Source organism: Mobula birostris, chromosome 5, assembly GCF_030028105.1.
Source record: "Mobula birostris isolate sMobBir1 chromosome 5, sMobBir1.hap1, whole genome shotgun sequence".
Classification (NCBI taxonomy): domain Eukaryota; kingdom Metazoa; phylum Chordata; class Chondrichthyes; order Myliobatiformes; family Myliobatidae; genus Mobula; species Mobula birostris.
The window spans coordinates 102,383,795-102,406,277 of record NC_092374.1 but is presented as its reverse complement, the minus strand read 5'-3'; the positions used below and the strand labels follow the sequence as shown (position 1 = coordinate 102,406,277).

The following is a 22,483-nucleotide window of genomic DNA, read 5'->3' as shown; positions in this document are numbered from 1 at the left end:
CCTTATAATCTTCTAGGTCTCTAACATTGCCTAGCTCTTTGAACCTTTTGTAAGCTTTTCTTCTTGACTAGATTTATTACAGCCTTTGTACACCATGGTTCCTGTATCCTACCATAACTTCCCTGTCTCATTGGAACGTACCTATGCAGAAATATCCCCTGAATATTTGCCACATTTCTTCCGTACTTTTCCCTGAGAACATCTGTTTCCAATTTAAACCTGCAATTTCCTGCCTGATAGCTTCATAATTCCCCTTACTCCAATTAAACGCTTTTCTAACTTGTCTGTTCCTATCTCTTTCCAATTCCAAAGGAGATAGAATTGTGATCACTATCTCCAAAATGCTCTCCCACTGAGAGATCTGACACCTGACCAGGTTCATTTCCCAATACCAAATCAAGTACAGCCTCTCCTCTTGTAGAAGGAACTATTAAAGTCTTATAAGAATGAGGTAAAATCTGTCCTTCAGCTTTGGTGGTACATGCTTTCAGGCTTTTGTATCTTCTGTGCAATGGAAGAGGGGAGAAGAGAGGATGTCCAGGGTGTACTTGGGATCTTTGATTATGCTGGCTGTTTTACTGAGGCAATGAGAAGGATAGACAGTTCATCAAGGGGAGGCTGATATTTGTGATGTGCTGCACTATCTACAAAATCCTGTAGCTTCTTGTCATGGACAGAGCAGTTACCGTACCAAGCTGTATTGCATCCAAATAGGATACCTTCCATGGTGCATCGGTTTAAAAAAAATAAGTTGGTAATGATAGATGGGGACAAAGTGAATTTCTTTAGACTTCTGAGAAAGATGTTAGTAAATTTAATTGCTGTTGGTTTTCTGATCTCACCCAGTTCTGATGAACGGTCATGTACCTGAAATGTTAACTCTGTTCCCCGTCCTGGGTGTTTTCAGCATTTTCTGCTTACAATTGTCAGCTGCTTTTTACAACTTTTAATTGGCTCATACTCTGAGATCTGATGTTGTGCAGCAAGAGGAATGAAATTGTTTTCTGCTGTTTTACTGAGTTCAAGAGTTCTGGCTTTGGAGTGGAGCGCTTGCTGTGAAGCAGTTATAGAAACATGTGAAGTTTGGTGGAGGAATTCTGGGGATCTGTGTTTAACTCGGAGTGCTGAACACTGATAGTGCTGAGTATTTTTACCCCAAGGCTGTTTATTCCCATTGGCAGCATGAGTGACAATAGCAGCAGTTATCAGGGGAAACCACTCAATGCCAGCTGAGGTGGTGTTAGTACACCGTGTGGTAGTGGAATCCTTGTGGTGGGGGGGGGGGGTGCTGTGTGCGCAGAGGAGTGTGAAATTCGATCCTGTATTTTGTCAGCTTTAAAGAAAACTCCATACTTGAAATGATCCTGCAAAAGGGCACAGGCTGAGCTGTGCGTGTAAGCAATCCCTAATAAGGATTTGTCACAGACTCTGGCGTCTGCCGCCTCTCTGGTAAGATTACCTTTCCAAGCTGTGTCCAGCTGATAATTCATCAGTGACAGTCGCAGGTGACTTGGGCTGCAGAAAATGTCCTCGTCCTCCTTTTCAGTACTCCATCTCCATGTTGCTGAGTTTACATCCCTGGTGTAGTCATTGGTAGATTTGGGCAAGTGAGCTCTGAGGGTCTTCCTCATCCCGCAGCTCTGAACAGGATACACTGCACAGTTGCTAACAGTGCAGCAACTGAAATTGGTGATATGAGGGCAATCTAATTAAAAGCGGAGCTGATGTGTTGGAAGTTTCCTTTATTATTTAGCAGGTCTCCACAATCTTACTGCTCCTGAATTCTATAACTAATCAAAACTCTGCTCCTACTCTAGCCTTTTTTTCAAAGCCATTTGAGAGGAATTTTAGCACTTGATTATTTTTTTTTAGTTATTTTAGAGGAATTTCGTTCGCCAGAGGGTGGCAAATCTGTGGAGCTTATTGCTGCAGACAGCTGTGGAGGCAAAGTCAGTGGATATATTTAAAACAAGTTTATAGGTTCTTGATTAGTAAAGCCATCAAGGTTATGGGGTGAAGGCAGGAGAATGGGTTTAAGATGGATAGTAAATCAGCCATGATGACCTAGTTCTGTTTCTATGTCTTATGGTCTTATGTTCTCTGAACGGTGCACTACACAGTTGTTAAGCGATTGAAATTGGTGATTTTTGAGAGCACCCTGACTGAAATCAGTGCTGATATTGGAAGTTTGAATTCCATTGTTACCTAGCAGGACTGCTGTCTAACTGCTCTTGAATTCTATAACTAATCAAAACTCTTTAATGTGTGTCCTTGTATTTTGGCCTATTGATAATGCTGATTTTGTTCTGCCTGGCATTCCTTCATGGCCTCCAAGTAGATAACTGTATTAAATATAGACTCTTGCCTCGATCAGGTGGCTTAATTTGTTGAAAGAAACTTGTTCTCCTCCCTGTGACTGCGTGGGTTTCTTCCAGTTGCTCTGGTTTCCTCCCACGTTCCAAAGACATGAGTTTGGGTTAGCGTTAGTCAGTTGTGGGCATGCTCTGCTGGTGCCAGAGGCATGCAACACTTGCCAGCTTCCCCAGCACATCTTCAATACAGACAACACCTTTAAATGTATGAGGGACAAATAAAGTGAATTTTAGTCTTCAAAAACACTAATAAAAAAAAAAAAATCTGCAGATGCTGGAAATCCAAAGCAACACAAAATGCTGGAGGAACTCAGCGGGTCAGGCAGCGTCTATGGAAAAGAGTGAACAGTCATTTCAGGCCAAGACCATTCAGGACAATTTTAGTCTTAGTTATTTTGCCTTAAATTGTACCTTCATGACCTCCAGTTAGTTTATAGTATTCATCACAGGCAAAGTCCTCCCCACTATTTAGCTCACGGCTGCCAGCGGGAAGGAGATGTAGGAGCCACGTCAGTTCAGTAGCTCAATGATTGTAGGGTAATAACTATTCCTAAACCCCTCTCTTAATATTTGGAGTTTGTCATTACTTACGCATTGGTTGTCTGTCTTTGTTCATGTCTAGTTTTTCATAAATTCCATTGTATTTTATTTTCCTGTAAATGCCTGTAAGAAAATGAATCTAAGGTAGTATATAGTGACATATGTACTTTGATAAATTTACTGTAGCTTTGGCAATCAGTTTGCCAGTTGTGGATGAAATGGACGGTTAGACTGGTCTAACTAATCAAATAGGTTTCACTTGTTTTGGCATGGTAGTGTAGCAGCTAGCGTAATGCTTTGTCGTGCCAGCTCTAAGATTGGGGTTCAATTCCCGCGGTCTTTAAGGAGTCTGTACTCTTACCTCTGACTGTGTAGGTTTCCTCTGGGTGCTCCAGTTTTCTCTTACATTTTAGGCACGTTAGGGTTATTAAGTTGTGGGCATGCTATGTTGGTGCCAGAAGTGTGGCAACTTTGCGGGCTGTCCCCAGCACATCCTTGGGCTGTGGTTGATAATGCTGCATTCCACTGAATGTTTCAATGTACATGTAACAAATAAATGTAATATTATCTGAATGGTTTTGTTTGAGTTAGAATTGAACTAAATTCTAAATGCTGGACTGATTTCACAACCTGTAGTACTCTACAACTCATGTCAGTATTTAGTATTTTTATTATTGGCATGTTGGATGCTTGTTGGACAAGTGTATAGCTTTTCATGAACTCTGTATTTCTTCCCTGTAAATGCCTGCAACAAAACGAAACCCAAGGTAGTAGATCATAAGATATTGGAGCCGAATTAGCCATTTGGCCCATCCAGTCTGCTCCGCTATTTCATCATGGCAGATCCAATTTTCCCCTCAGCCCAATCACCTGCCTCCCCCCTCCCCCATATCGTTTCAAGCCCTGACCATTCAAGAATCTATCAATGTGTGCCTTAAATATTCATGAAGACTTGGGCTCCACAGCTGCCTGTGGCAAAGAATTCACAGATTCTCTATGCTCCATTTAAAAAAAAATCCTCATCTCAATTCTAAAAGGATATCCCTTTATTCTAAGGCTGTGTTCACTGATCTTAGACTCTCCATCACAGGAAACATCCTCTCCACTTCCAAATGTTGATATTCCATAAGGCTTAAATAGGTGACATCACATTTTAGCATCTTTATGGCAGTGATTTATTACAGCTGCTTCACTCTTCAGTTTTGAATATCCTGTTTGAATTTTTGAGTGCCTGTTCATTTGGAGCTTGAGGCATCATGTATTTGGCAAGCTCATGTAGCTTCAGTCCCGATCTGAGCTTTGGTCCTGGACATTTATTTTACTGATTGTTATTGCTCCTTTTTTTTTTAAAAAAAAGACACATCATTATGGAGCTAAAGCTCCTCGTCCTGGGCTAATGCGCGATGCAGTTGGAGGGAAAATAAGTTGTAAACAGTGCATACAGCTTGGGACCGTGGAAGAAGGAATTTATTAGATTAGATTATGAGGACACTCAGTCCTCGTTTATTGTCATTTAGAAATGCATGCGTTAAAAAAATGATACAATGTTCCTCCAGAATGATATCACAAGAAACACAAGACAAACCAAGACTAAAACTGACGAAGCCACATAATATAACATATAGTTACAACAATGCAAAGCTAAACCGTAATTTGATAAAGAGCAGACCATGAGCACAGTAAAAAGAAAGGTCTCAAAGTTCCGATAGCCTCATCATCTCACGCAGACAGCAGAAGGAAGAAATTCTCCCTGCCATGAGCCTCCAAGCGCCGCAAACTTGCCGATGCCGCACCATTGGAAGCACCTGACTGCGGCGGACTCTAAGTCTGTCCGAATACTTCGAACCTCTGACACCGAGCACCATCCTCTGCTGAGCACTTCGACCCCGCCCTGGTTGCCAAGCAACAAGCAAAGCCGAGGACTCGGGGCCTTCCCCTCCGGAGATTCTGGATCACACAGTAGCAGCGGCAGCGAAGCAGGCATTTCAGAAGTTTCTCCAGATGTTCCTCCGTGCTCTCACGTCTGTCTCCATCAAATGAGGATTGTGCACGGCACCCTACTTGACAGATAACAGACATCACCACCGGAGTGGCCGCTGTGATTCCTTAATTTTCCTTCATATTGGGCCTTTGCATAATTATCAGTGGAGGATAATGGAAATCGTGCAGTCTTGGTTAGCAGGTTTTAATGGACTGGAGAGCTTTACAATGCGGATAGCGTGGCAGATGTTATCCTTTTGATGTAGCTTGTAGATGTCATTGGATATGGTGGTATATGCTGGGAAGAAAAGGAGAGAAGCATGTTCTGCATTACAGCCTAATTGCAAGAGATTTTGCAGATGCTGGGAATACAGAGCAACATGCAAAGTGCTAGAGGAACTCGGGTCAGTCCTGATTAATGGTCTGCCTGAAACATTGACTGTTTTATTCCCCTGCATAGATGCTGCCTGACTTGAGTTCCTCCAGCATTTTACGAGCACAGCGTGTAAGGATTGACATGACAGTTAGGGTTTTAATTTAATTAGTAAAACTGCAGGATAACATTCTGGGAGATAAAGATCTTTATCAATGTGAATGGAAACTCTGGTCATCTGAAATACTTGGGTTGAAATCCCTGTTCATTCCAATGTCAGATGTTGGTGCAGGGCAGTGGTCCACCATTCAGCGTGTTGACTAATGTCAGCCAAGAAGGTCTGTTGCAGAAAATACCCTCCAATGACAGACTTCCTCCAGGCTAAATGTGGCATTGTTGTCAGATGAAATGCTATTTGGCTGAGGTTGTGCATCTCTGCTGCAGAGAATGAGCTTGCCTTCAGTAGTTTGAGCTCAAGGAATAAGATTATTTATACATGAGGATTAAGTGCTCTTGGTGATCTAACCTTATCACAAGCATTTTGTAGGGTTTTTGAGATAGTGCCCTGCATGACACTAGCCCAAGGGTTTGGTACAGGTTGCTTTTAAGCACCATTAATGCAGAGATGACCATTCATGAATGTAAGTGTGGTGTTAGTTTCTTGTACATCTACAGCAGGGTTCCCCAACCTTGTTTGTACCGCAGACCAGTTTAATATTGGCAATATTCTTGCGGACTGGCCGACCGGGGCGGGGTGGGGGGGGTGGTGTTCAAGTAGCGTTAAACTCATGTCTTTTACAGTTAGGGTTGCCAACTTTCTCACTCCCAAATAAAGGACAAAAGTAGCAGTCAAATCCTGGCAACGCACACAAAAATTGCTGGTGAACACAGCAGGCCAGGCAGCATCTATAGGAAGAGGTCCAGTCGACATTTCAGGCCGAGACCCTTCCTCAGGACTAACTGAAAGAAGAGTTACCCCAGGAAAGACTACCATGACCATGAAGCTTTGCGTGGGCACCTGTGTGTGCATGCGCGTACGTGCCGATTCTCTCTCTCTCTCCCCCCCCCCACAAATCAGTTTTGTCTTCATCTTCCCGATTATTTACTGTATATAGGTTGTGTATTTATCATATCATTCCTGCTTTTACTATATGTTAGTGTTATTTATTTTCAGTTTTGTGTGTTATTTGGTATGATTTGTTAGGTTATTTTTTGGGTCTGGGAACGCTCAAATTTTTGCCATATAAATTAATGGTAATTGCTTCTTCGCTTCACACCACTTTGGCATGAAAGGTTTCATAGGAACGCTCTACCTTAGCAGGGGAAATACAGGACAAACCAATTTAGCCCAATATATGGGATGTTCTGGCAAATACGGGACAGTTGGCAATGCTATGTTCAAGTTCAACAGTGCGTGACAGGGAATGAGGAAAGGTGCAGCTGACTCATATCGTTTCCTCACGGCCCGGTAGCACATGCTTTGCGGCCCAGTACCAGTCCACGGCCTGGTGGTTGGGGATCGCTGATCTACAGAGATGCAGTCTACTTTTTCTAGCAGGCATTTACAGGAAATGAATCTCATGCCATAAATGTACTTTGATAACTTACTTTGAGCCATGTTCTTACCAACATCTTGTGCGACTGCAGCATAACGTCCCAGCTTCTCTACTCGGTGTCCTGACCAGTCAGGTATGAATTCAGTGATGCCAAACTAAAGGTGTGAGAAGGCAGGAGGGTGGAAGGTTTCACTGTACATATGTTTTCCCTGTGTTTTAGGGTCCTGTATAATTCCTGGTGTCTCGACTGGCAGGGTGGGTGGAGGGAGATGTGAATCAAGTCGGAACTCCAGCAAAGTGACCTGGGTTCCACAAAGGTTCCAGGAGGTGTGGTAAGATGGAGTAATGTAGCAATTACTGTAATGCCTTTACAGAGCCAGCAATGAAAATGATCAATGATCAATGAAAACCCATCTGGCATACTGTTCTCGCAGATCAAATCATTACACAGTGCATTGAGATAGAACAAGGGAAAACAATAACATAGAACACTACAGTATAGGCCCTTCGGCCCACAAAGTAGTGCTAAGACCAATCTGACCCTTCCCTCCTACATAACCCTCCATTTTTCTCATCTATGTGTGTATCTAAGGGTCGTTTAAAAGACTAAATATGTGCAACTGCGACAATGAAATTGCAGTGCAGGTAAGCAACAAGGTGGAAGATCATAACGAGGTAAATTGTGAGGTTGAGTTCATCTTATTCTATTGATTTGAAGTGGGTATTAGTTTAAAGTGTGGTGTGTGCTGTAGCCTGCTAATAAGTTTGTGGGGGCAGTTGACAGTTCCATTGCCTCAGTGTGGGCCCATGACAGGTAGTAGTCTTTGCTCCTGTATTTGGGACTGCAGTTAACTTTTATATCACATGAATGGTGATCAGCCTGGCTTATAAATAGACTCTGCTGGGTAAAATGTAGCACTATAATTTTCATGATAAATGTTGTAAACTTTGTTTTATGACAGCAGCACAGTGCAGTACATAAAACATGCTATAATTTACAATAAATAAAATAATTGAATAAGTAGAGCAAAAGGAGTAAATATTATGAGGTAGTGTTGATGGGCTCGTTGTCAGTTTAGAAATTTGATAGTAGCGGGGAAGAAAGGATATTTAAGTTTGCTGACAACACCACTGTCATAGGCCCAATCAAAAGTGGTGGCAAACTAGCATATAGGAGTGAGATTGAAAATCTGAGAGGTTGTTACTGTAGCACCACTCAGCCAATGACAGCAAAACCAAGGAGCTGATTGACTTCAAGAGAAGGAAACCAGAGATCCATGAGCCAGTCCTCATCGGGTTATCAGAGGTGGAGAGAGTCAACAACTTTAAATTCCTTTCAGAGGATCTGTCTTGGGCCCAGCATGCAAGTGCAATTATTTTGCAAAGATTCAGCATGTCATCTAAAACTTTGATAAACTTCTATATATGTGTGGTTGCATCACACCCTCGCATTGAAACACCAATACCCTTGAACAGAAAATCCTACCAAAAGTCGTGGATATGGCCCAGTCCACCACAGGTAAAACCCTTCCCATCATTGAGCACAGCTACACACAGTGCAGTTGCAGGAAAGCAGCCTTCATCAAGGACCCTCACCACCCAGGCCATGCACTATTCTTGCTACTGCCATCAGGAAGAAGGTACCGGAGCCTTGGGACTCTCACTACCAGTTTCAGGCACAGTTATTACCCCTTGACCCATCAGGCTGTTGAGCCAGAGGGGTAACTTCACTCTACTTCATTTGCCCCGTCACTGAAATGTTACCACAACCCAGGAATCCCAGGCCTTGGCAACTTGTTCCACACACTCAGACACTAAAGAAATTTCTCTTCCTGTTCCCCTTAAACTCATCACCTTTCACCCTTAACCCTGACCTCTAGTTGTAGTCCCATCCATCTGTAAGTCTGCTTACATCAATCTTCTACATTCCAAGAAATAAAGTCTGAACGTATTCAATCTTTCCTTATAAACTCTGGTCCTCCAGCCTGAAATCTGTATCAGCTATACTGAGTCGAAGATTTGGGATGGATACTGATGTTGCCTATAGTCTTAAGTATAATTTGTCTTCTTTATCCTTTGGGTAATTCTCTATGTATTTTCCTCTCAGGGGTTTGTGAAAGATGTGCACGAAGACTCCATCACCATCGCATTTGAAAATAAGTAAGTGTCATTTTTTTTGTCCTCTTTAATCTACACACAAACCAGCACTGAGCTATGGTTGTGACTCACCTTGCTTTCCAGAATTGTTCTTGTTATGTTTGGTAATTTTAAAAAAACACTAGTGCAAACCTAGCCTTCTGATACCCCTAGTAACTGAGGAACTCACCTGGTTTTAAGCTCTCTCCATCTGCCTGTCCCTTTTATTGGTTGCTTCCATCAGGTAGAAAAAGAGATTAAATTTCATGATACATGTCAGTGATGTTAAATCTGATTGTGAATCAAGACCTGCATGAATGCAAGGGTTGGGGGTTTTGGAGGAGGTCAACCACAATGCTGACTGATTTTATTACGTGGCTAATGCAATTAAGGAGTCTTTCTTTCCACTGATCTGCCCTGAAGAGTAATAACCCAGCCATAACCAATTGTCCTTATCCCAGACTTCCATGGCAACAGTGTGGAATGTTCTCCATGTGGTGCTGGGTGCTCAGCTTAAAAATGTGGGCTTCAGGGATCACAGCGTGGCCTCTGGGATCATTAAATTGGCATTGTTATTTGTTCAGAATGTGAGATTGGCATTTCCAGTTGTCTATTCAGCATTACTCTTAAAGCCATAGTTTTGATTGTTGTAGACAGGAGGCAGACGGCATGGAAATGACATTAAGCTGGTGTCAATTATTTCTGCATAGTTTATTGTCACTTATGTTGGATAGTTATTTTAAGGAGGGCATTTCATATTGCGATGGAGCTGTGTTTTAAATAGTTGAATCTCCACTAAAACAAGAACAAATGCATTGGATTTTGTCTTGTAGCTGGAAGTCCTGCTCTCCTTTAGTTTTTATTTACTCCAAAGTTTGAATTTAGGAAACTATCCTACCACACAGCTGTTATCAAAGTTGCTACATTTAAGTTTGCCGACGACACTGTTGGCAGAATCAAAGATAGCGATGAATCATATATGGAGGGATATTGAAAATCTGCCTGAGTGGTACCACAACCCCTCTCTCAATGTCAGCAAGACCAAGGAGCTGATAATTGACTTCATGAGGGCCATGAGTCAGTCCTCATAGGGAGATCAGAGGTGGAGAGGTTCAGCTCAGTGTTATTTCTGAGGATCTGTCCTGGGTCCTGCAAATGAAGACAACATAGCAATGCTTCTACTTAGCTGTTAGCGTAGATTCGGCATGTCATCTAAAACTTTGACCAACTTCTATAGATGTGTGGTGGAGTGTATATTGACGACAAATAAGATTAAATCTGCTGGTGTTTGATCTGCCTGGCCTGCTGAGTTTCTCCAGAATTTTGTGTATTGCATTGAGTATATTGACTAATTGCATCATGTTCTGGTTATGGAGTCACCAATGCCCTTGTACAGAAAAGCTTACAGAAAGTAGTGGATACAGCTGAGTCCATCATGGGTAAAGTGCTCCTTAACCTTCGGGCACATCTGCACGGAGTGCTGCCATCAGGAAGAAGATACATGAGCCTCAGGATCTGCACCAGCAGGTTTAGAGACAGTTGTTACCCCTTAACCAGAGGGGATAACTTCACTGAATTGTTTCCACAATCTATGGACTTGTGTTCAAGGGCTCTTCATCTCATGTTCTCAGTTTATTGAGTAGTCATTAATAGTATTGTATTGAATAGTCATTATTCTTATTTCTATATTTTTTCTTGTAGCTCTTGCAGTTTAATGTCTCTTGCACATTGACCATTTGTCCTGTTAGGTGTGGCCTTTCATTGATTCTCTTGTTTCTTGTATTTACTGTGGTTGCCCACAAGAAAATGAAGTGTTATGTGACAAATTATGAATGTGACAAATATACTTCGAGAATAAATTAACTCTGAACTTTGGTCTGAGCCAAGGAAATGATTTTTAAAGAAAGTACTTTTTTTAAAAAAAAACACAAGGTTGGGTGATACAGAGATAAGTAACAAAAATGTTTTTGTGTGGAGAAACATAATGCAATCCTTCAGGATCTGTGCCCCTCATAATTTTATAATTGATAGCTGACTTCACATTAGGGAAAACAGTCCCAGCCCTGTCCAATCCATCCTCATCTCAAGCCCTCCAGTCTAGACAATGTCCTCTATAGTGTCCTTCCTATAGCATGGTAATCAGGATTGTACACAATACTGTATAAAGTGCAATCTAACCAATGTTTTGTTCAACTTCATCAGGCAGGTTTTTACTTTGACACAATTAGCACTAATTGACATTGGGAGATTCCAGGAGCAAATACTTCGGCTGGTCAGATTTGAATGTTTTGGCAGTGAAAGCAATGCATAAATGTTCTCTGAAGCAATCCATAAGAACCTAAGACAGGAATTGGCCATCAGATACTTTGGCTTTGCTCTGCCATTGCTTATCAACCTGTGGGGTTTATCGACTTTCAAGGTTAACATCATTGGTATTGTAGCTTTGACCAATGCTTGTTGGGCCCAAATCTCTAGTATAGATTGATAGTTATACACATGGAACAGACCCTTCAGCACAAGTTGTTCATACCAACCTAAGCACCTATGAGCATATCCCATTTGGCTGCATTTGATCCATCTTCCTCCAGGTTCAGGAACAGTTATTACCCTTCAACCGTCAGGTTTCTGAACCAGTATGGATAACTTCACTCACCTCAACTCTGAACTGATTCCACAACATACGCACTAACTAATCTAAGGACTCTACAACTTGTGTTCTCAGTATTATTTATTTACTTTCTTTTGTATGTGCACAGTTTGTCCTTTGCACATTAGTTTGCCAGTCTTATCGTATAATTGATTCTGTTGTATTTTTGTTCCTCTGTGAATGCCCTCGAGTGAATGAATCTTGGGATAGTTGATGTACTTGGACAATAAATTTACTTTGAACTTTCCTATCTATGTATTTTTAAAATGTAATTGTACCTACTATACTACCATTTTGGTAGCTCATTCCATACACCTACCAACATCAGTGAAAATCTTCAATTTCTTTCCCATCCTGAAGCCTGTGCTCTCTATAAGATAACTTAGCTGCCTTCACTTCCAAGAAAACAGTTCCAGCCTATCCAAACAAGAGAAAATCTGCAGATGCTGGAAATCTGAGCAACACATACAAAATGCTGGAGGAACTCAGCAGGCCAGACAGCATCTATGGAAAAAATGATGCCCGAAATGTCAACTGTACTTTTTCCCATAGATGCTGCCTGGCCTGCTGAGTTCCTGCAGCATTTTGTGTGTGTTGTCCAGCCTATCCATATCCAATTCATCCTCGTAACTCAAGCTCTCAGTCTAGGCAATGTCTTAATCTTTTCTGCATCCTCTCTCGCATCCTTCCTATCCACCACTTTCTGGAAAAATGTCTATTATAAACCAACTGACTCTCACTGCTACCTGGACTATACCTTATCCCACTTTACTATTTGGAAAAAACACCATCATCTTCTCTCAATTCCTATGTCTGTCTCATCTGCTCTGAGGATGAGGCTTTCCATTCTAGAAAAAAGGAGCTGTCCTCCTTTTTCAAAGAAAGGAGCTTCCCTTCATCTACCATTAACGCTGCCCACAACCACAACTCTTCCATTTCACACACGTCTGATTTTACCCCATCCTCCTGCCACGCTACCAGGGATAGGGTTCCTCTTGTCCTCACCTATCACCCCACCAGCCTCCACGTCCAGTACATAATTCTTCTAAACTTTTGCCACCTCCAACTGGATTCTACCACCAAACACATCTTTCCCTCCACCCCCCACCCCACTTTCTGCCGGACTCTTGTCCATTTGTCCTTCCCTGCTGATCTCCCTCCTGGTACAAGTGCTTCACCTGCCCCTACACCTCCACCCTCACTACCATTCAGGGCCCCAAATAGTCCTTCCAGGTGAGACGACACTTCACCTGTGAGTCTGGGGTCATATACTGTGTTCGGTGCTCCCGGTGTGGCCTCGTGTATCTCGGTGAGACCCAATGTAGATTGGGAGACCGCTTTGCCGAGCATCTACACTTCGTCTGACGGAACAAGTGGGATCTCCCAGTGGCACTTATTTTAATTCCAGCCATTCCCATATGTCCATCCGTGGCCGTCTCCATTATCGGGATAAGGCCACACTCAGATTGGAGGAATAACACCTTGTATTCTGTTTGGGTAGCCTCCAAACTTGTGGCATGTACATCGATTTCTCAAACTTCCAGTAATGCCTCCACCCCACTCCCTTCACCATTTTTCAACCCCTTGTCCTCTCATGTTATCTCCTTGCTTGCCCATTGCCTCACTATTGTGCTCCTCCCTTCCCCCCCACCCCCTCCTCCTTTCTTCCGTGGCCTTTTGTCTCTTTCACCAATCAACTTCCTAGCTCTTTGCTTCATCCCTCCCCTTCCAAGTTTCACCTATCACCTAATGCTTCTCTCTCCTTTCAAATCTACTCCTCAGCTTTTTTTTTCTCCAGTCCTGCTGAAGGGTTTCACTCGAAATGTTGACTGTATTTTATTTTTCCATAGATGCTGCCTGGCCTGCTGAGTTCCTCCGGGATTTTGCGTGTTGCTCAGATTACCAGCATCCTTTTTTAGATATAGATTATGAACACACGCAGTCCTTTTTTATTGTCATTTAGTAATGCATGCATTAAGAAGTGATACACTATTTCCTCTGGGGTGAAATCACAAAACACAGGACAGACCAAGACTGAAAAAAACTAACAGAACCACATAATTATAACATATAGTTACAACAGTGCCACAATACCATAACTTGATGAAGAAGTCCATGACCACAGTAAAGTTCAAAGTCTCTCAAATGTCCCACATTTCACGCAGACGGAAAGAAGGAAGAAAAACTCTCCCTGCCATACCCAACCACGGTCCGACTCTGAATCATCCGAAAACATCGAGCTCTGATCAGCTGTCTGACACCGAGTACTGAGCGCCATCACTATCCGAACAATTCAACCTCCTTCTCGGTCGCCAAAAGCAGGCAAAGCCGGGGATTTTGAGGCCTACCCTCCGAAAGATTCCCGACCGCACAGTAACGACAGCAGCGAACGAGCATTTCAGAAATTTTTCCAGATGTTCCTCCTGTGCTTTCACGTCCATCTTCATCAAATCAGAATTGTCCACAGCCCCTATTTAACAGATGCAATATCATTTTTCATCGGAGGGCTGCGCACGCGCGGCGTGCTGCTTCTCTTCTCTTCTCCTGCCTTTGCATCTTTTGTTTGGGATACAGCCCAGTTGTCTTGAGCAATGACAAAGTTCTATTCTGTTCCAAAGCCAGCACTGATAATTGTAGAAGGGTGAAATCAGGATGTTTGACACTTAATCACATACAAGAAAATCTGCAGGTGCATGAAATCCAAGTGTGACACGCAAAATACTGGAGAAAAAAGATGAGTCAAAGGATGGGGGGGAGGGGAGGGAGAAACACAAGTGATAGATGAAACCGGGGGAGGTGGGGGGGAGTGAAGTAAAGAGTTGTGAAGTTGATTGGTGAAAGAGATACAGGGCTGAAGAATGGGGAATCTAATAGAGTAGAGAAGGCCATGGAAGAAAGTAAAAGGGGGAGGAGCAGAAGAGGGAGGCGATGGGCAGGTAAGAAGATAAAGTGAGAGAGAAAAATAGGAATGGGGAATAGAGAAGTGGGGGCATTACCAGAGGTTTGAGAAATTGATGTTCAGGTTGGAGGCTACGCAAGCAGAATATATGGTGCTACTCCTCAGTCCTGGGTGTGGCCTCATTGCAACAGAGGAGGCCGTAGATGAATGTGTCGGAGTGGAAGTGGAATTAAAATAGGTGCCCACTGTGAGATCCCTCTTTTTCTGGCAGACAGTGTGTGGGTGCTCGGTGAAGCAGCCTCCCAATCTATGTCAGGTCTCACCGATATACAAGAGGCTACACTAGGAGCATTGGATACAATAGATGACCCCAACAGATAGGCAGGTGAATGTTGCCTCACCCGGAGGGATTGTTTGGGGCCCTGAATAGTAGTGAGGGAGGAGGTGTTAGGGGCAGGTGTAGCACTTGTTCTGTTTGCAAGGATAAGTGCCAGGAGGGAGGGATGAATATACAAGGGAGCAATCCCTGCAGAAAGTGGGGGGAGAGAAATATGTGGTTGTGGGATCCTGTTGGAGATGGTGGAAGTTGTGGAGAATTATATGTGGATGCAGAGAGTGGTGGGTGTGGTAGGAGGTGTTGGAAATGGACAAGGTAAATTTGAGGGCAGGATGGAATTTGGAGGCGAAGTTAAAGTTGACTAGCTCGGCATGGATGCAGGAAGCAGCACCAATGCAGTCGTTGATGTAGCGTCAATGTCTCTATTTCCCATTCCCATTTCCTCCTCTCATCTTATCTCCTTGCCTGCCCATCTGGTGGTTCTTCCCTTTTTCCTTTGTCCTCTCCTATAGATTCCCCCTTCTCCAGCCCTGCATCTCCTTCACCAATCAACTTCCCGACTCCTTACTTCATTCCCCCTGCACCCCCTCTGTATCATCTATCACCTTGTGTTTCTCCCTCCCCTCCCCACCCTTTTACTCTGACTCCTCATCATCTTTCTCCAGTCCTGATGAAGGGTCTCTGCCCGAAACGTCAACTGTACTCCTCCATAGATGCTGCTTGGCCTGCTGAGTTCCTCCAGCATTGTATGTTGCTTGACACCTAACCAACAGTTGTGGGGCTTGAATTTGGATGCAAAGATGGACATTTTTAAAATGGCTTTGCTCTAATTACCTTATTTCTTTAGGAGTTTGAGATTACCAAAGACTGCAGCAAATATATACTGATGTATCATGGGCAGCTTTCTAAATGGCTGCACCACTGCCTGATATGGAGGGGCTAATGCATGGGATCTTAAAAAAAAAAGTTGCATACTCAGCCAACTCCATCTTGAGCGCTAGCCTCCCCGCCACCAAGGACAACTTCAAGCAAGGCCACAAGAAGGTGGCATCCATCTCTAAGGATCCTCATTTTCCAGGGCATGCCTTCCTTTCATTACTACCATCAGGAGGAGGTACAGAAGCCTGAAGAGACACTGAATGTTTTAGGAACAACTGCTTCCCCTCTGCTATCAGATTTCTGAATGAACCATGAACATTACCTCACTTTATTCTCTTCTTGCATTAATTTATTTTTCACTCAAAGGCATTGGTGTTCCCGTAATGCAGCCAGACAGCACATTTTCCACCACACATCTATAGAAGTTTGCCAGTGTTTTTGATGACATGCCAAATCTCTGCAGACTCCTGAGGAAGTAGAGGCGCAGTTGTACTTTCTTCGTAATTAAATGTATATTTAATTAGGGTAGGAATAGGATGCTCTGGAGGAGGAACAGGTGGCTGAGGAACTGGTGTAGGGGGCAGGGTTTCAGATTTCAGGATCATTGGGACCTCTTCTGTGGCAGGTGGGACCTGTACAAGAGAGACGGGTTACACTTGAACCACAGGGGGACCAATATCCTTTCAGGGAGGTTTGTTAGTGCTATTGGGGAGGCTTTAAACTAGATTTGCAGGGGGATGGGAACCAGAGTGCCAGAGCTGACAGTGTGGCTGGGGTGAAAATAAATGATGTTGAAAGTTTAAGCAAATCCGCTGATAGAAAGGTTGTGAGTGGTGGTAAAAATCTTCAGAGGTGTATATATTTCAATGCTAGGAGTATTGCGGGGAAGGCGGATGAGTTGAGGGCGTGGATTGACATGTGGAATTATGATGTTGTAGCAATTAGTGAAACTTGGCTACAGGAGGGGCAGGACTGGCAGTTTAATATTCCAGGGTTCCGATGTTTCAGATGTGATCGAGGCAGAGGAATGAAAGGTGGGGGAGTAGCATTGCTTGTTAGGGAAAATATTACAGCAGTGCTCAGGCAGGACAGATTAGAGGGCTTGTCTACTGAGTCCTTATGGGTGGAGCTGAGAAACAGGAAAGGTATGGCCACATTAGTGGGATTGTATTACAGACCACCCAATAGTCAACGAGACTTGGAAGAGTAAATCTGCAGAGAGATAGCAGGCAACTGCAGGAAACAAAGTTGTGGTGGTAGGGGATTTTAATTTTCCATACATTGATTGGGACTCCCATACTGTTAGGGGTCTAGATGGTTTAGAGTTTGTAAAACGTGTTCAGGAAAGTTTTCTAAATCAATATATAGAGGGACCAACTAGAGGGGATGCAATACTGGATCTCCTGTTAGGAAACGAATTAGGGCAAGTGACGGAAGTCTGTGTAGGGGAGCACTTTGGTTCCAGTGATCATAACACCATTAGTTTCAATTTGATCATGGACAAGGATAGATTTGGTCCTAGGGTTGAGGTTCTGAACTGGAAGGCGGCCAAATTTGAAGAAATGAGAAAGGATCTAAAAATTGTGGATTGGGACAGGTTGTTCTCTGGCAAAGATGTGATTGGTAGGTGAGAAGCCTTCAAAGGGGAAATTTTGAGAGTGCAGAGTTTGTATGTTCCTGTCAGGATTAAAGGCAAATTGAATAGGAATAAGGAACCTTGGTTCTCAAAGGATATTGCAACTCTGATAAGAAGAGGGAGTGGTATGAAATGTATAGGAAACAGGAAGTAAATCAGGTGCTTGAGTATAAGAAGTGCAAGAAAATACTTAAGAAAGAAATCTGGAGGGCAAAAAGAAGACATGAGTTTGCCTTGACAGTCAAAGTGAAGGATAATCCAAAGAGCTTTTACAAGTATATTAAGAGCAAAAGGATTGTAAGGGATAAAATTGGTCCTCTTGAAGATCAGAGTGGTCGGCTTTGTGCGGAACCAAAGGAAATGGGGGAGATCTTAAATAGGTTTTTTGCATCTGTATTTACTAAGGAAGCTGGCATGAAATCTATGGAATTGAGGGAATCAAGTAGTGAGACCATGGAAACTGTACAGATTGAAAAGGAGGAGGTGCTTGCTGTCTTGAGGAAAATTAAAGTGGATAAATCCCCGGGACCTGACAGAGTGTTCCCTCGGACCTTGAAGGAGACGAGTGTTGAAATTGCGGGGGCCCTGGCAGAAATATTTAAAGTGTCGCTGTCTACGGGTGAAGTGCCGGAGGATTGGAGAGTGGCTCATGTTGTTCTGTTGTTTAAAAAAGGATCGAAAAGTAATCTGGAAAATTATAGGCCGGTGAGTTTAACGTCAGTAGTAGGTAAGTTATTGGAGGGAGTACTAAGAGACAGAATCTACAAGCATTTGGATAGACAGGGGCTTATTAGGGAGAGTCAACATGGCTTTGTGCGTGGTAGGTCATGTTTGACCAATCTGTTGGAGTTTTTCGAGGGGGTTACCAGGAAAGTGGATGAAGGGAAGGCAGTGGATATTGTCTACATGGACTTCAGTAAGGTCTTTGACAAGGTCCCGCATGGGAAGTTAGTTAGGAAAATTCAGTCGCTAGGTATACATGGAGAGGTGGTAAATTGGATTAGACATTGGCTCGATGGAAGAAGCCGGAGAGTGGTGGTAGAGAATTGCTTCTCTGAGTGGAGGCCTGTGACTAGTGGTGTGCCACAGGGATCAGTGCTGGGTCCATTGTTATTTGTCATCTATATCAATGATCTGGATGATAATGTGGTAAACTGGATCAGCAAGTTTGCTGATGATACAAAGATTGGAGGTGTAGTAGACAGTGAGGAAGGTTTTCAGAGCCTGCAGAGGGACTTGGACCAGCTGGAAAAATGGGCTGAAAAATGGCAGATGGAGTTTAATACTGACAAGTGTGAGGTATTGCACGTTGGAAGGACAAACCAAGGTAGAACATACAGGGTTAATGGTAAGGCACTGAGGAGTGCAGTGGAACAGAGGGATCTGGGAATACAGACACAAAATTCCCTAAAAGTGTCGTCACAGGTAGATAGGGTCGTAAAGAGAGCTTTTGGTACGATGGCCTTTATTAATCGAAGTATTGAGTACAAGAGCTGGAATGTTATGATGAGGTTGTATAAGGCATTGGTGAGGCCGAATCTGGAGTACTGTGTTCAGTTTTGGTCACCAAATTACAGGAAGGATATAAATAAGGTTGAAAGAGTGCAGAGAAGGTTTACAAGGATGTTGCCGGGAGTTGAGAAACTCAGTTACAGAGAAAGGTTGAATAGGTTAGGACTTTATTCCCTGGAGCGTAGAAGAATGAGGGGAGATTTGATAGCGGTATATAAAATTATGATGGGTATAGATAGAGTGAATGCAAGCAGGCTTTTTCCACTGAGGCAAGAGGAGAAAAAAACCAGAGGACATGGGTTAAGGGTGAGGGGAGAAAAGTTTAAAGGGAACATTAGGGGGGGCTTCTTCACACAGAGAGTGGTGGGAGTATGGAATGAGCTGCCAGAGGAGGTGGTAAATGCGGGTTCTTCTTTAACATTTAAGAATAAATTGGACAGATACGTGGATGGGAGGTGTATGGAGGGATATGGTCAGTGTGCAGGTCAGTGGGACTAGGCAGAAAATGGTTCGGCACAGCCAAGAAGGGCCAAAGGGCCTGTTTCTGTGCTGTGGTTTCTATGGTTTCTATAGTTCTATATGATGTGTCCAGGGATGATCCATTGAGATGGTGACACCCAGGAATTTAAAGTTACTGGCCCTGTCCACCTCTGATCCTCTTGATTATTGGCTCATGGACTTTGGTTTCCCCCTCTGAAGTCTACAATCAGTTCCTTGATCTTATTGACATTGAGTGAGAGGTTATTGTTATTACACCCCTCAGCCAAGTTTTCAATCTCCCTCCTGTATACCCCCTTTGTTACAGCTCACAACAGTGGTGTCATTGGCAAACTTGTATATGGTGTTGGAGCTGTGTTTAGCCACACAGACATAGGTGCAAAGCGAGTAGAGTGGGGGCTAACTAGACATCCCTGTGGTGCTCTTGTGCTGATGGAGATTGTGGAAGAGATGTTTTTTGCCAATCTGGACTGACTGGGGTTTACAAGTAAGGAAATCCAGGATCCAATTCCACAACGGGGTATTGAGGCCCTCTTGGAGTTTCAAAGGTACGTTTACTGTCAGAGAAATACATACTGTGAGGGTCATGTTTTTTGACTTCTCCAGTGCGTTCAACACCATCCGCCCTGCTCTGCTGGGGGAGAAGCTGACAACAATGCAGGTGGATGCTTTCCTGGTGTCATGGATTCTTGATTACCTGACTGGCAGACCACAGTACGTGTGCTTGCAACACTGTGTATCCGACAGAGTGATCAGCAACACTGGGGCTCCACAGGGGACTGTCTTGTCTCCCTTTCTCTTCATCATTTACACCTCGGACTTCAACTACTGCACACAGTCTTGACATTTTCAGAAGTTTTCTGGTGACTCTGCCATAGTTGGATGCATCAGCAAGGGAGATGAGGCTGAGTACAGGGCTACGGTAGGAAACTTTGTCACATGGTGTGAGCAGAATTATCTGCAGCTTAATGTGAAAAAGACTAAGGAGCTGGTGGTAGACCTGAGGAGAGCTAAGGTACCGGTGACCCCTGTTTCCATCCAGGGGGTCAGTGTGGACATGGTGGAGGATTACAAATACCTGGGGATACGAATTGACAATAAACTGGACTGGTCAAAGAACACTGAGGCTGTCTACAAGAAGGGTCAGGGCCGTCTCTATTTCCTGAGGAGACTGAGGTCCTTTAACATCTGCCGGACGACGCTGAGGATGTTCTACAAGTCTGTGGTGGCCAGTGCACTCATGTTTGCTGTTGTGTGCTGGGGCAGCAGGCTGAGGGTAGCAGACACCAACAGAATCAACAAACTCATTTGTAAGGCCAGTGATGTTGTGGGGATGGAACTGGACTCTCTGACGGTGGTGAAACGTATAAGGTCCTTAAGGGATTGGACAGGCTAGATGTAGGAAGATTGTTCCCGATGTTGGGGAAGTCCAGAATGAGGGGTCACAGTTTGAGGATAGAGGGGAAGCCTTTTAGGACCGAGATTAGGAAAAACTTCTTCACACAGAGAGTGGTGAATCTGTGGAATTCTCTGCCACAGGAAACAGTTGAGGCCAGTTCATTGGCTATATTTAAGAGGGAGTTAGATATGGCCCTTGTGGCTACGGGGGTCAGGGGGTATGGAGGGAAGGCTGGGGCGGTGTTCTGAGTTGGATGATCAGCCATGATCATAATAAATGGCGGTGCAGGCTCGAAGGGCCGAATGGCCTACTCCTGCACCTGTTTTCTATGTTTCTATGGTGTCTGAAAAGAGGATGCTGTCCAAGTTGCATGCCATCTTGGACAATGTCTCCCATCCACTACATAATGTACTGGGTGGGTACAGAAGGACATTCAGCCAGAGACTCATTCCACCGAGATGCAACACAGAGCGTCATAGGAGGTCATTCCTGCCTGTGGCCATCAAACTTTACAACTCCTCCCTTGAAGGGTCAGACACCCTGAGCCAATAGGCTGGTCCTGGACTTATTTCCTGGCATAATTTACATATTACTATTTAACTATTTATGGTTTTATTACTATTTAATTATTTATGGCGCAGCTGTAACGAAAACCAGTTTCCCCTGGGATCAATAAAGTATGACTATGACTATACAATATACATCCTGAAATACTTTTTCTTCAAAACCATCCACAAAAACAGGAGTGCCCCCAAAGAATGAATACAGTTAAATGGTAGAACCCCAAAGTCCCTCCTAGCTCTCCACCCTCCTGCGTGTAAGCGGCAGCAAACAACGATCCCCCTTCCCCATCAGCAAAAAAAAGCGCATTGGTACCCACCACCAAGCACTCAAGCGTTCAGCAAAGCAGCAGCAAAGACACAGACTTCCAGTACCCCACAGACTACTCATTCACCTGGTAATTCGACGTAGCACAGCCACTCACTCTCTCCCTAATAAGGGAAAAAGATGTGTCCATTTCACTTCAAAAGAAACCTGAGAGGGAAAAATAGAGATATTAAAGATGGAAATAGAGCTCTTTTCAAAGATGCAAGCAAAGGAGTAGCCATTCAGTGCCATCATGATTAAGCACTGCCCTCTTCACTGATTAATTTTGAGGGGATGATGGTGCTGTGCCAATCTGTAATCGATAAAGAGCATCCTGATATATGCACCTTTGCTGCCCAGATGTTCCAGGGTTGAGTGAGACCCAACAAGATGGTAACTGCTGTAGACCTGTTGCTTCAGCAGGTGAATTGGAGTGGATCCAAGTCACCATACTATCAGGAGCTGATATGCTTCATAAACCAGCCTGTCAAAACACTGGCTGCAACTGCCACTGGGCGATAGTCGTTTAGACAGATTACCATGCTCTTGGTCTCCGGTACAATTGAAAATTGCTTGAAGCGAGTGGATCCCAGGCACAGCCTGGTTGAAGTTATTATATCCAGAGAGCCGTGCCTGTCAGGGCTCAGCACTGCCCTCTACCTGGTCAGAAGGCACACCACATGCCAGTCAACATTTCACCCTCCCAACTAATTAATGCACACTTAACCATTGGCCACCTTAATTGGATTAACCCATCTAGCACCAAGCCGTTGGCCCCCTGGTGACTCACCTGGGCTGGACCCTCCAGCCCCCTGACCTATAAAGGGTGCTATATGTTTCTCTCTTTTTTGC

The 22,483-nt window shown here is 43.8% G+C and overlaps 1 protein-coding gene across 2 annotated transcripts in view; it reads left to right on the top strand.

The window, feature by feature from the left end:
• Window positions 1-22,483, top strand: part of LOC140197933 (RNA-binding protein FXR1-like) — a 194,677-nt gene that overhangs the window by 68,942 nt on the left and 103,252 nt on the right. For both annotated transcript variants that reach the window (XM_072258552.1, XM_072258551.1), the window contains exon 2: window positions 8,929-8,981. In XM_072258552.1, the coding sequence (XP_072114653.1) occupies window positions 8,929-8,981 (53 nt within the window). The remainder of the gene's footprint in view (window positions 1-8,928; window positions 8,982-22,483) is intronic.